The sequence below is a fragment of the Musca vetustissima genome, unplaced genomic scaffold (genome assembly GCF_032173495.1).
Source record: "Musca vetustissima isolate MV318-11 ecotype Yass unplaced genomic scaffold, APGP_CSIRO_Mvet_v1 utg566, whole genome shotgun sequence".
Taxonomy (NCBI): Eukaryota; Metazoa; Arthropoda; class Insecta; order Diptera; family Muscidae; genus Musca; species Musca vetustissima.
In genome coordinates, this window is record NW_026884077.1 from 391,095 (window position 1) to 403,965 (window position 12,871).

At 32.7% G+C, this 12,871-nt stretch overlaps 1 protein-coding gene across 5 annotated transcripts in view; it reads right to left on the reverse strand.

Annotated features, from left to right (window-relative positions):
* Positions 1-2,880: 2,880 nt before the first annotated feature.
* LOC133331077 (B-cell receptor CD22) overlaps positions 2,881-12,871 on the reverse strand; it is a 135,788-nt gene continuing 125,797 nt past the window's right edge. For 3 of the 5 annotated variants that reach the window (XM_061539485.1, XM_061539483.1, XM_061539482.1), the window contains one exon: positions 2,881-3,052. In XM_061539485.1, the coding sequence (XP_061395469.1) occupies positions 2,903-3,052 (150 nt within the window). In that variant the 3' untranslated portion in view covers positions 2,881-2,902. Of the gene's footprint in view, positions 3,053-4,304; positions 4,374-12,871 lie in introns of those variants that run through there. The other 2 variants (XM_061539487.1, XM_061539486.1) reach the window with 1 other exon arrangement.

The following is a 12,871-nucleotide window of genomic DNA, read 5'->3' on the forward strand; positions in this document are numbered from 1 at the left end:
TAAATAACTTCAGAATGGATTTCGATATTTCGATATTTCGATGAATCCAACGGTTATTTAAAGCTTCAAGAGTTCTCTTTCGATACAAAATTGATTTGTCCAAGAAAATTACATAGAAAGCTTTGTAATAATTCTTGACATTATTTTTTAGCAAAATGTGCATACATATGATCGGAGTTTTTAATATTTTATGCCACAAGGAAAATCAGTGAGTTTTAAGCTGATCATAACCATTTAAATCATCCAAAAATCCCAATTCGTTAAAAAGTTTTTTGAATTTTACCAATACCTTGATTTTCTTTACGACCTGACAATTTTGCGACTGGGGCGCCATCTATTGATGCAATATACCTAACTGGCGAAAACGAAAAATTTAAGGTTTTCTGTAAAGTTGCATAATTTTTGAAATACTTGGAGTATTGGAATAAAATTGGTATCATATGAAAGCTAAGAACTCTAGCTATTTTGATATCTGCTCATAAATTTATAAATACGAAATGTTATATAAGAATAATTATTGTAAAATATATTTTTAAAAAATACAATCTGAAATGCGTTTTTAAAACAAAATGTATTGATACTATCACGAAGACAACATTTTGCCCTTTACTATGGCACCTTATTTGTGTAAATAGAGCAATTTGTTAAAAAGTTACAGCCAGTTGAAGAAAATTCTAAGAAAATGGTGTTTTCTGTTATATAACATATGTTTATGTACTTATTGTTAATATGTAATACAACCTTAGAATTCCCTCGAACCATTATTGTAAAAATTATAAAAATCGGTTAAGTTTTCGCTGAGTTATTTGTATATGAATTCAACTATGCTCCCAAATATACTTCCTGCTCGATTCTGGGCGCCTGTTGCCTGAAAATGAAATATGACACACAAATCGGTCTTGTAAAAATGGAAATATTTGTATTTCTTCATAACAGCTACTGTGTATGAATGTATATTTTTTATGTCACATCGAATATGTGCATAAAACTATCACATATCAAATTAACCTATCGGTGTACATACATCCTGTGGTTGACCTAAAAGTATGCTATAATTTTCTTAACAAACCATCTGCCATTATGAACGAAAACTTTCCGTTTTTGAAAAATCCATTTTTGTGTGGTTTTTCATTTTCAGGTAATAGGCGTCCAGCACCGAACAGTAGGTATATTGCGGGGTATTGTTGATTTCAAATGCAACCGATTTTCAAAAAATTTGCAGCAATGATTCGAGCAAATTCAAAAGTTTTATTCCATATTGAAAATACATATATAAACTTCTGTTATATGAGAGATATTCAAAATATCGTATATATTTTTTGCTAAATGTAAACGAAGTGGACACTATCTCTGTTCGATTTACACCAAACCTTGCATAGTTGTTTGACTTAAGTCCAGAATAACGTATCCTGTTCTTTATAGGCCATGTTTTAATACCCTCAGCCTTATGACCATTTGCTACGGAAACAACTGTGCTTATTGAAATATTGGTTTGAGGCTCCATGTTTCTTTGGGCCAAATACGTTTTAGACAATTTGAACTTGATTTACAAATGTCTGTCCGTTGTAATTTCTCATTGAAGGTCTGTGATTTTTTTTCTATAGAGGAAAATTAATGTCTTCATTTTTTTTTCTATAAAAAAAAACAAATATAGAAAAAAATGCCGAGCTAAGGGTCTGTTAATATTTTCCTATAGAAAAAATGCCGACCTGAGGGTCTATTAATTTTTTTCTATAGAAAAAGATGCCAGCCTGAGGGTCTGTGAATTTTTTCTATAGACGAAAATGCCAGCCTCAGGGTCAGCGAATTTTTGCCTAAGGAAAAAATACAGAAATAAATGTCGAACTGCCGTCTGTGAATTTTTTTAAAGTAAAAAATTGCGAATGGATTAACCGATATCATCCAAAGTTTGCACATCGAAATATTTCTTCCCAACTTAAAACACATTCGAAGATGGGGAATATCGGTGCAATCCTATCATAAAATATATAAGGCTTTTAAATACAATGCAATTCGAAATAAAATAATTATATTTATTAATAATTTTTTTTAAAAAAGTATACATTTTTTTTAAATTACATATGATTTTAATAAAGTAATATTTTCAAAGAATAATATAATTTATATAAAATAATAATAAAACATATATTAAGTTTAAATAATAACGAAACTGAAAAAAATGTATATATGAATATAAACGATATTAAATTAAAATATGTAAGATTAATAAATTGTTTCTATATATTTATTATTAAAATATACAAAACAAAACTTATTCATTTCTAATGTTAAATAAAATAAATTGAAATTAATTTTTTATACAATAAGAAATTATTAAATTAAATTTAAATTTAAAATTAACATTTTTAACATTTAAAAAATTATTGTTAAATAAATAAAAAATAATTACGAAATTGGAAATAAATTTGAGGAAGTGATAAAAATATTTATCACTATTTAGTAATAAACAGTTTCTTAAAAAAATAAATCCAAAATAATTTTGTTCTTCAAATTTTATTGGCATTTTTTTTATACAATAAGAAATTATAACAATATAAATATATATTTTTTATGGATTCCAAACATATATTTTATTATTAAAAAATATACAATGAAACATATTCATGTTTAATTTTTATATAAAAATAAATTCAAATAAGTTTTTCTCAAGTTTTATTGAAATTTCATTTTTATACAATAAGAAATTATAACAAATTAAATTTATAATTATTTTTTAACATTTACAAAAAAATAGACAAGAAATTATAACATAAATATTATTATTATTAAAAATTTTCAAAATTATATACTACATACATTAAAAAAAAACTCTTAAAATGCAATTATTATTTTGTTGTTGTTGTTTCTTATTAAATTTTAGTGGCTAAATTCGTTCATTCGTCTATTTTTTGGCCTCAACTAGGGCTCCATCTTTATTTTTCGAAACTTGAGCATAAACGGTGGAAGCCTTTTTGTAATTAATCGGACCATAGTGTTGACTTTCTAAATCGGCATAAATGAATTCGTCATCGAAGATTTGCGTGTTGAGGGGCTACACAAGTGGGAAGGGAAGGAATAAAAAGAAGAAGAAAGACATAAATAAAAAACGGAATAAGAAATCAATAGAAAAATATTGGTATTAAAAACTGAGATGGAGCAGGCATTTGGAAAACCAAATTTGAAATAATTCATAGAAAACAATGTTTGTGGAAAAAGAACAATGTGATATTTTATGCCACTCTATTATTGGCTTGAAAACACGTTTAAAAAATGATAAATGGTATGGATCCATTGCAGATTTGTATTTCTTAGAAAATTCTAAGATTTCAAAATGTAATTCGTCAAGCTATTAGGACGCTTACCATATAATTTTAAATGAACTGGAATAGTTTTCAGAATTCTAGCCCTATACCGAGAAAAATATCCAACTATAGGTACTTGAATCTCCATCGGTTATTGATCAAGAATTTCATATGGATTTTAGAGCTTAAACTTTTTTAGAACCATTTCCACGAAGACATTGTTTTCCATCAAAATTTTATTAACTTATTAATTTGTTAGTAGAAACAAGGTAACTCATATACTTACTCTTTATTATTAAATTAATTAATTAAATTTTTTTTAAATAACTAAAAATCGAAGCATTAGTCCTTTGATATTAGAAAGCCGTTATTATTTGTTTTTATATATTTTATTGCATTAAATTTTCCCCTAATTCATACACAAAGTTAATAATTCATAAAACTGTCGTGCGGTGTTAAACAAAAATTTTTGTTTGCACAATGGACGTTAACAAAAGAACAAAAACAACAACATTATTACAAACACAACAAATAATTTATTTTTAAATTTATTATACAGGACAAAAACAAAATATATAAAAGTAAGCTCTGTACAATCCATTCAAAACAGAGGAAGAAATGTGAAATATATATGAATAATGAAATGCCATTTAATGAACGGGTATTCGACTTGCCAATGAAATAAAACAATAAGTTACAATATAAAATTTTGAGAAACATTAATTTTCAAATTTTAATAACACACTTTTACAAAAATCCGACAGTTTGTTTTTTTTTCATTTATAAATTATTAACTTTGATTCGTTGCAAAAATACATATCGGTGCCATTTTCTTTAAAACTAAAACATTGCTGTGTAAAAATATATTTCAATTAACAAAAACTTAGTTACCTTCGTTGTCGTTTTAAAAATTGGAGTATTGAAAAAATCGCAATTCGTTTAGATATGTTTGTTTTGAAAATGATTTGTAACATGGTTTTGTATTTATTTTCTTTTTGTTTCGTTCATCAAAAATAGTAGGAATTAAAATATATAGGTATTACTGCCTTTGTACGGATCCACAAAATCTTGCTAAGGAAAATTAAGAATTTAAATGAATAAAAAAATATGGTTTATAAATAGGAAGAAAAATAAATTATAAAAAAATATATAAACCCTTAATATTGATGATATATATAAAAAGCAAAAAGCTTTCAATGTTGTAATATTTTCAGTGTTGTAATATTTTGTTAAATACATTTGGCGCTAGAGAAAAATAAATGTGTATTTTAGATACAAATATAATGATTGCTTGGAAAAATATGTGAAATCCATTTGCCTATTATGCATTATTTTCAGTTGGTATGAACTTTAACTATTTAATATTTTGGATATATTTTTAACTAACCTCCATTTAATAACCCGTTTTTATTTATAATATTTACTGCCAACAAAAACTCAACTCACCCATGTTGTGCTGACGTTATCTTGTTAGGTTCATTGTTGTTGCCAGCCTTTTGGTTGAAAAGATTTTTTTTTAAATAAATTTTGAAAAATGAAATCGAAACATCAACAATTAATTTTTGTTTGTAAATTATTGTATTTCTTTGTATACATTGGCTTGGTAGTTGTATGCATGAACTACAATAAGCAAGAATGACAAATGAAAATAATGCATTTGATGTCAACAGAAATGCTTCAAAACTCCAAAACAGTCCTTATGGAACTGTAAGATTATTAAAATGCTGAATTTTCACCCAATTTACAACAACGAAATCACCTAAACCTTCCTATTTAAATTTAATGAATGGACCATCGGAAAACCCCACTTAAAATTATTGATTTTATTACTTGGGTTTATTTATATTTAATTATGCTTAAATTTCTTTAAAAGTTGTTAAAAGTCGAAGAATAACATCTTTTCTGTGTTATGATTAACCGATATTCATCAAAAGACTTAAGACACAAACGTTACAACAACCAGTGAGTCTCTCTTATAATGTACACAAATAAAGTCTCTGTCTCCCTTTCTCTCTCTTTTGTGTTGTGATCAAAATAAACGGAATGCAATGTGAAAGACTTAAGCAACAAACGTATTTTCATAACACAATGGAGTGTGGGCCTCTCATTTAGGTGGAAAGAGGAGACTAATACAAGTTATCTCTTAATTTCTCTTCACTTGAAATAAATCATGCTTACTCTCCTTGCCTTAATGGGTATGAAAAGTAATAGACTTAAGCTACAAACGTTATTTCACGCTACAATGGGGATATTGGCTCTCATTTAATTGAGTGAGGAGAATAAGAGAAGGAACTTTCTATGAACTTCAGTTGAATAACCAACAAAAATAAATAAAATAAAATAATATAAAAAATCAACTATTTTTGGAATTCACTTTTAAACGATTTTAACTTGATTTACACATTTCTGTCCGTTATAATATCTTATAGAAGGCCTGTGATTTTTTTCTATAGAGAAAGATGTCGATCTGAGTGTCTCTTCATGTTTTTGTGAATTTTTTTCTATAGGAAAAAAACCGACTTTAGGGCCTGTAATTTTTTCTCTACAGAAAAAATGACGAACTGAGGTTTTGCGAATTTTTTTCTATTTGAAAAAAATGTCGACTTGAAGCTCTGTAAATTATTTCCTATAGAAAAAATGGCGTCCTGGCGGTTTGTCAAAATGCTGGGATGAAAAAATTCCGACCTGAAAGTCGGTGAATTTTTAAACCCTAGGGCTTACGACTATGAGGTTATATACACTGTGCGACGGTAAAATGTGCCTTATTGAAATATTGGTTTTCGGCCCCATGTTTCTTTGGATCAAATCCGTTTCAGACAAGTGGATTGATAAATATCCAACCGTCTGCTACTACTCCCGTGTTTCTAATCAAGGTATTTTGATAGGAAATGCTTGAGAAATTTAAAAAAAAACTAGATTAAAATGTGTTGTTCGTATTTTAATCCCAGGAAGGTCTTATGAATACTCTATCTTCCGACTATTGTATAAACGTATTTTGAAGTTGAGTACTTTAACAAAATTAAAAAAAAAATATATATATATATATATAAACATTTTTTTATATACCACAACAAATTTACCTGTTTGGTGACTGAAAGAAATTCCATTGCTGTCAAAATCAAAAGTGGAATTGTTTCCGATTTAGATACAAAATTAAGCAAATGTGTTGTATTGGGTTTTCATATTATTTTTTGTTATTATTTCAAATTTTTATTGGTTAATATTTTTTTTTGCTGGTTTTTCGTTATTTATTGCCTGCTATTAAAAGCATTGTTTTTATGGATTACAACTAAAATAAATAATTGCAATAAATTAATAAATAAATAATTTAGTTTAATATACTTTTAAAAAATAATAAATACATAAATACCTAATAAATATTATAACGAACTATATATAAACTTAATTAGTCGTATATTTTCATTAAATAAATATTCATTGTCTTCAATTTGTTGGTTTGTTTGTTTCTTTGTTTTTGGGAGAGGGTTTGTTTGTTTGTTTTGCATTCAAAAACTTAAAACTATTTCTTAAAATTAATGTTTAGGGATAATTTGTTTTTTGGTTTGGGAGGGTAAAAACAAAAAATATACACATACACATACGGGATTTTTATATATACCTAATTTTTTTGTTTATAATACAATACGCACATACGTAAATAATAAATAAATGTTTATAACATACACATAGACTTTTTTGTTTATGAAAATTGATTTTTGGGATTTATTCTTCTGTTTCTTTTTTCTAAGTGTTTCCTGTGTTTTGGTTTTACTTGCAATTTTTTTAAAGTTTTTGGTTTATTTTATTTTTGTTAAACTACTTCCTAGGCTTAAAAACTAGTTTTTTGTCTTACAAATTTAAATTAAATATAACTTTTTTATTTAGTCTAATTATATTTTGTTTTGTTTTTTTTAGGGATTTGGTAGTAATTCTTATGTGTTTAATATCATTTTAGTTGCTAACAAAACTTACAGTCATTTGTTCTTTATCTCATCATGGTAATGATTCTTTCTTTGAGTGTATAAACAAAATATAATCTATAATACTATTATTAATTAATATGTTAATGTATTTTGTTTTAATAAAATTTTATTTTTGGTTTTTGTTATTTTTTTGCAAGCCAAATTTTTAACTTGTTTTTTTAGTTGCTGAGTTTGTGGTTTTGCATTTGGATGGGTGATGAGTGAGGGGAAGGAGGGAGAATATTTATTTTTTTGTTAATTATATATTAGTTCTATTTTGTATTTACAAGGTATGTTTTTGTCTTTGTATATTTTTATTTTTGGATTGATTTTGCAAGACCTGTTAGCCATGACACACATTGAGCAAGTGGGGGTCCCGAGAATAATTTTTTAACCTATGTTTAAATGCCATGAGAGAGCTTGGAGCACAAAAATTGTTATGGGGGTGCTGGCTATTAAAAAATTATTCAGAATGAGAAAAAAGCCAGGCAACTGTGGAATCCACAGGATTGAAAAAATTATATTATGTGGATTGATTTTTTTTATAGAAAAAAATTCCACAGACCAATGTGGATTGATTTTTTTCTATAGAAAAATATCCTCAGTAACTGAACAACTGTGAAGTGATTTTTTTTATAAAAAAAACTTCCACAGACAACTGCGAATTGATTATTTTCTATAGAAAAAAATTCAACAGACCCCTGTTGAGTCGCTTTTTTCTATTGGAAAAATTCAACAGACCTCTGTTGAGTCGCTTTTTTCTATAGAAAAAATTCAACAGACCTCTGTTGAGTCGCTTTTTTCTATAGAAAAAAAATTCAACAGACCTCTGTTGAGTCGCTTTTTTCTATAGAAAAAAATTCAACATAATTCTGTTGAGTCGTTTTTTTCTATAGGAAAAAATTCAACAGACCTCTTTTATGTCGCATTTTCTTACCAAAAAAAAAAAAAAAAAAAATTCGACAGACCTCTCCTGAGTTGCTATTTCTATAGAAAAAAATTCAATAGACCTCTGTTGAGTCCTTCTTTTTCTATAGGAAACAATCCGACAGACCTCTGTTGAGTCCTTCTTTTTCTATAGGAAAAAAATCATACATACCACTGTTGAGTACTTTTTTCTATAAAAAACCGGTAGACCTCTCCTCTCCTTAGATTTTAACCTCTGAATGAGTTTGGGTCAACTTAAACTTCACCTGACTCTCCTGACCCTGACCCTTCTTCGCCATTATTACGGTAACATTAGGAGAAGTGGTGTTCTCTGATTGATTCCCTGGCAAATTCTCTTTTTGTTCCTCCTCTTCCTCGATATCATCTTCACAATAGGAATAACCTAAATCTTCATCATCATCGGAATTTTTCTGCCCCGACTTTGTTTCCGATTTACTAAGACCCTTAACCTTTTGCAGGGTGTGGAATAACTCTAATTGATGTAGATTTTGACGACTACCAGCCTGATTTGATGTCCACATTTGAGGTTGAGACTTTGTTAGCATTTCTAAGGCCTCCAATGAGGCAGCGGGATTTAGAATTTTATCTTTGCTCGATTGGGCATCGTTGGAGGTGGAGGAGAATAATTTCCTTTGAACCTTTTCGGTTTTGGTTTTACTAAGGCAATCATCTTCAGAATTTTCCGAACTGGAGAGGCGATAAATTTTCGCCAGCTCTTGGAGTTTGGCCTGAGACGATTCTTTGGCTTTTTGTTGTATGGCCTTGAGCTGTTGTGGAGATTCCAATTGGGGTGGATTTTTATTTAAATCCAAATTTAGGAAAGATTTTTTCAGTTCTCCTTCAGCTTTCAAGGGTTTGGGAGATTTTTCACAAACTGTTGAGACATAAGAGACTCCGAGATTTTCAAGATTACGATTCGGAGAGGGCTTGACAAAGGCCGAATTTGGAGATTTCTCTAAGGCAGGGTTCCCATTAAGATCAGATTTAGGAGTCTTAAGATCTTCCATGGGAGGTAGGGTTTTAGGTAACTCAGGTGGAGTTTCCAGATTTCCATGCTCCCGATTTTCAGGGGCCACTGAAAGTTTGGTAAAATTTGTAAAATCTCCAGAATCTAAATACAATTCACCCTGGGCGGTGCCCAATGAACCACCCTTGTTTTCCCTGTGTAAATCTAAAGAATCCTCACTCTCATCGGAGGCATGAATGGGCTTGAAGGTTACCTCTTTGTTTAGCTCAAAAGGTCGAAATACCAAAGGACCTTTTTGAGAATATAACTCTTGGTGTGGCTGAGAATGTTGGGGTGGTGTGGAATATAACCCTTCCCCAGCCACATTTTGAGGCAAATTATAAACTCCTTGTTGGTGTTGTTGTTGCTGTTTGGCCCTTAATTTTTGTAATTTACACAATTGTTGCTGGCCGGCCACCATTTGTGTTGGCTGAAAATGAAAGCTATGATATTTGCGTAGGGGCAATTTTAAGGGACGACCCACCACACAGCCCGCCATTGTCGGATTGTAATGACTTTGATTAGGTGCTGCAATTGTCATGGCTAATTTTGGTCTATTTGACAGTTCTTGTACACAAGATTTGGTTGTATCATGTTCATGTTGTCGTTGTTGTGTTTGGTATTGAAGTGGCCCTATATTTCTATTCATCTGCGGCTTATTCTTCTTCTGCTGGTTCTCATCAATGTCAGCAACATCACAATTTAAGCTCTTGTGTCGTGTGGATGCGGATGTTGGTGGTGGCAAGTTAAACGATTGACTACGATATGGTGGACCAATAACTGTAACAGCCTTTGCCTTAACTAAACCATCGATACCACCACCCACCTGATCGGCAACGACAACGACAGCATCATCATCGGCATCATTTTGGTTGGCAACTGTTTCGGTGTTATGGTTTTGTGGTCGTTGTTGGTTGTCGTTGTCGATGGCAGCACTGCTGCTTCCTCCTCCTTCTCCTGCTCCTGGCCTGTCAATATTTTTGTCGTAAAACATTAGCATTTGTTGTTGATGGCGTGTGTGGTTGTTGTTGTCGCCGTCACTGCCGAATTGCTGCTGTTCGCATGGCCGTTCATAATACTGTTTGTGGACATTAGGGAGGAGGGTAGCTTTGCCGAATTGTTGTAGGCCAATTTGCTCAGACTGTTGTTGCTCAGGCTGACCATGTTGTTGGTGTGATTTAATAGCGACACATGTTGATGATTTGTCTGCTGCTGTGGCTGGTGTTGTTGCTGCTGATGCTGCCTTGAACGCGTTCGGGGATTTGGGGCAATAATTGTGGTCTTGCCTGGCGTTGCCGTTGTTGTTGCCATTGTTGGCATTAAGATACTGCTGCAATTGTCGCCATTGATGTGTGGCGTTGATGTCTTTGATATGTGCGTAGGGGTCGCAGATAGTCTGTCTTCGAAATTTCTTAGTGCAGGTGGCGGTGGTGGAGGCGGCAGGATTTGTTGCTAAAAAGGGATTATGAGCAAGCGGTAGGCGTTTGTTTAGCGTTTGGTTAGTCTGTTAAGGCCAAGGTAAATCAAAAAAATTGTGTGCAAGTGTTGTGTGGTTGTTTGTTTGTTTTTATTTTCAAAGCAAAACATGCAGAACAAAACATGAAAATAAAAATTGGAAATAACAAAAATATATTAGAAACAATAATAATAATAAAATTAAATAAAAAATAAAAATTGATAAAAAATTGAATTTTGTTCATATAAAAAATATTGAGATATTTTGGAGACTTTTTGAATTGTGTAGATTATTTAGAATATTCTATGATTTAAAAATAATATTTTTTTCAAATACACAAAATTAATTTTATATAATAAATCCGGAAACTTGTAAAAAATTCACAAAGTGTTGGAAAATTAAAAAAATTAAATAATCTAAAAATTGTGTTAAACAATTTATAAAAATTGCATTTTGAAATTTTTGAAAATTGTTTTTTGGAAATTGAAATCCAACTTTTGGCGCTGAAAGCATTAGTAAAAGCTTACGCCACACTTACCTCCATTAGATTAATATTAGCTCCTCCGGCGCCCAGCGCTCTAGACTGTTTCTTACATTTCGTGGTTCTCCCCACACCATTACTGCCTACGCCTCCACTGGCACTTATGCTACTTGCCACCGACAACGAAGATGCCGAATGGGCATGGCTATGATGGCCCAGCTGATATTGTTCATATTCTTCGGGTGTTGTTAATTCCGGAGCCGGGGGATGGCGATTGCAGCGCATACCTGTCCCTAATATTTTGTTGGCGCCTCCATTATACAACGATGTGGTCGATGACATTGATGTGGGATCATTACACGTCGTATCATTTTGTGATGATGAGGCCGATTCATATGCCGACGTGGCCATTGTGGAATTTGGGGAGGATGGCCTTTCCAAATTGTTTATGCCCTGATTGGCTTGCTCATTTACATTCATGTAGAGCGGAGTGGATGGTATCCGTGGTGCCGGTTTCTTGTGTGAGCTATTGAAACTTGCTGTCACCGCTGAATGGGCGAGAGTGGAATTTTTGTGGCCCTTGGGTGTCTTGGGAGTTTTGGGCGTACGTGGTGTCTTATTTGCCGGCGATTGACCACGCTGGGTGCCACCATTGGGTATGGGCGTCACACATTCATACGAAGAATTCGATATGCCCGAATCACTGCGATAAATGCTTAGACGTTCCGGTTCGATTAGATTGAGATCTTCCTTGGGCTGGTGCTGGCGTTGGTGATGTTTTTTCTTTGGACCCTGTGATCCTCCAGCGCCACCACCACCACTCGGGTTACCATTGTGGGTGGAATAGGCTGGCAAAGGGTGCAGGAGAACAGTTGCGGTACCAGCCGAGGACATGGGATCTGGCAGCTCCATGTCACTCATGGCGGCAGAGGCATGCACCTGGACAGCATCATTGACATTTTCATAGGCCGGAGGATCATAGAAATGCAGGCCATTTCGTAGGCCAGGGCCCTTGGATTCAATATCGCCAAGGCTACCACCAGCAAAAGAATGATGACGTTTGCATTTGTTGCCCACCGAACCGCTAAGCAATGAGGCCAACATACCCGCATCGGTGGCCCGACCACTTCCACTCCCGGTAAAGACATCCTCATGGACTCGGCCAGCGCTCACCCCATTCGCCTCACCGATAAGGGCTGCATTCAAATGCAAGGGGGCATTTTTGTTTGCCGCCTGTTTGTGTTTGTTTCCGGCAAATTTCAAGGAGTAGAAACGCTTATCCTCCAATTTATCCACAAAAGTTTTGCGTTTGCCTTGACGCTTCATGGAGGTGGTCTGATAGCTGCCACTGCCATTCGCCCCGCCATTGTTCTGTTCCTCATCACCGGAGGTATCAAATTTCTTGAAATTGCTCACTGCCAAGAATGGATTTGTGGTGCGGCCCACACCCGCCGACGATGAGGACACCGAAGAGGCGGGTGTGTTGTGGGGGCGCTCCACAACGGCATACGTGTTGAAATCATGTTCGATGGCATTAAGCTGGCTGGGATTGTTGGCGCCCAACGATGCCGAGGGACTACTGCCGTATTTTTGTGGGAATGGATGATGCGGCTGCTGCTGTTGTTGCTGTTGACTTTGATAGTATTCGGTGTAACTTTTGGGGAAGCAATTATTGAGATTATATGCCATTTGATGGGGATTTGGACTGCCGGATGG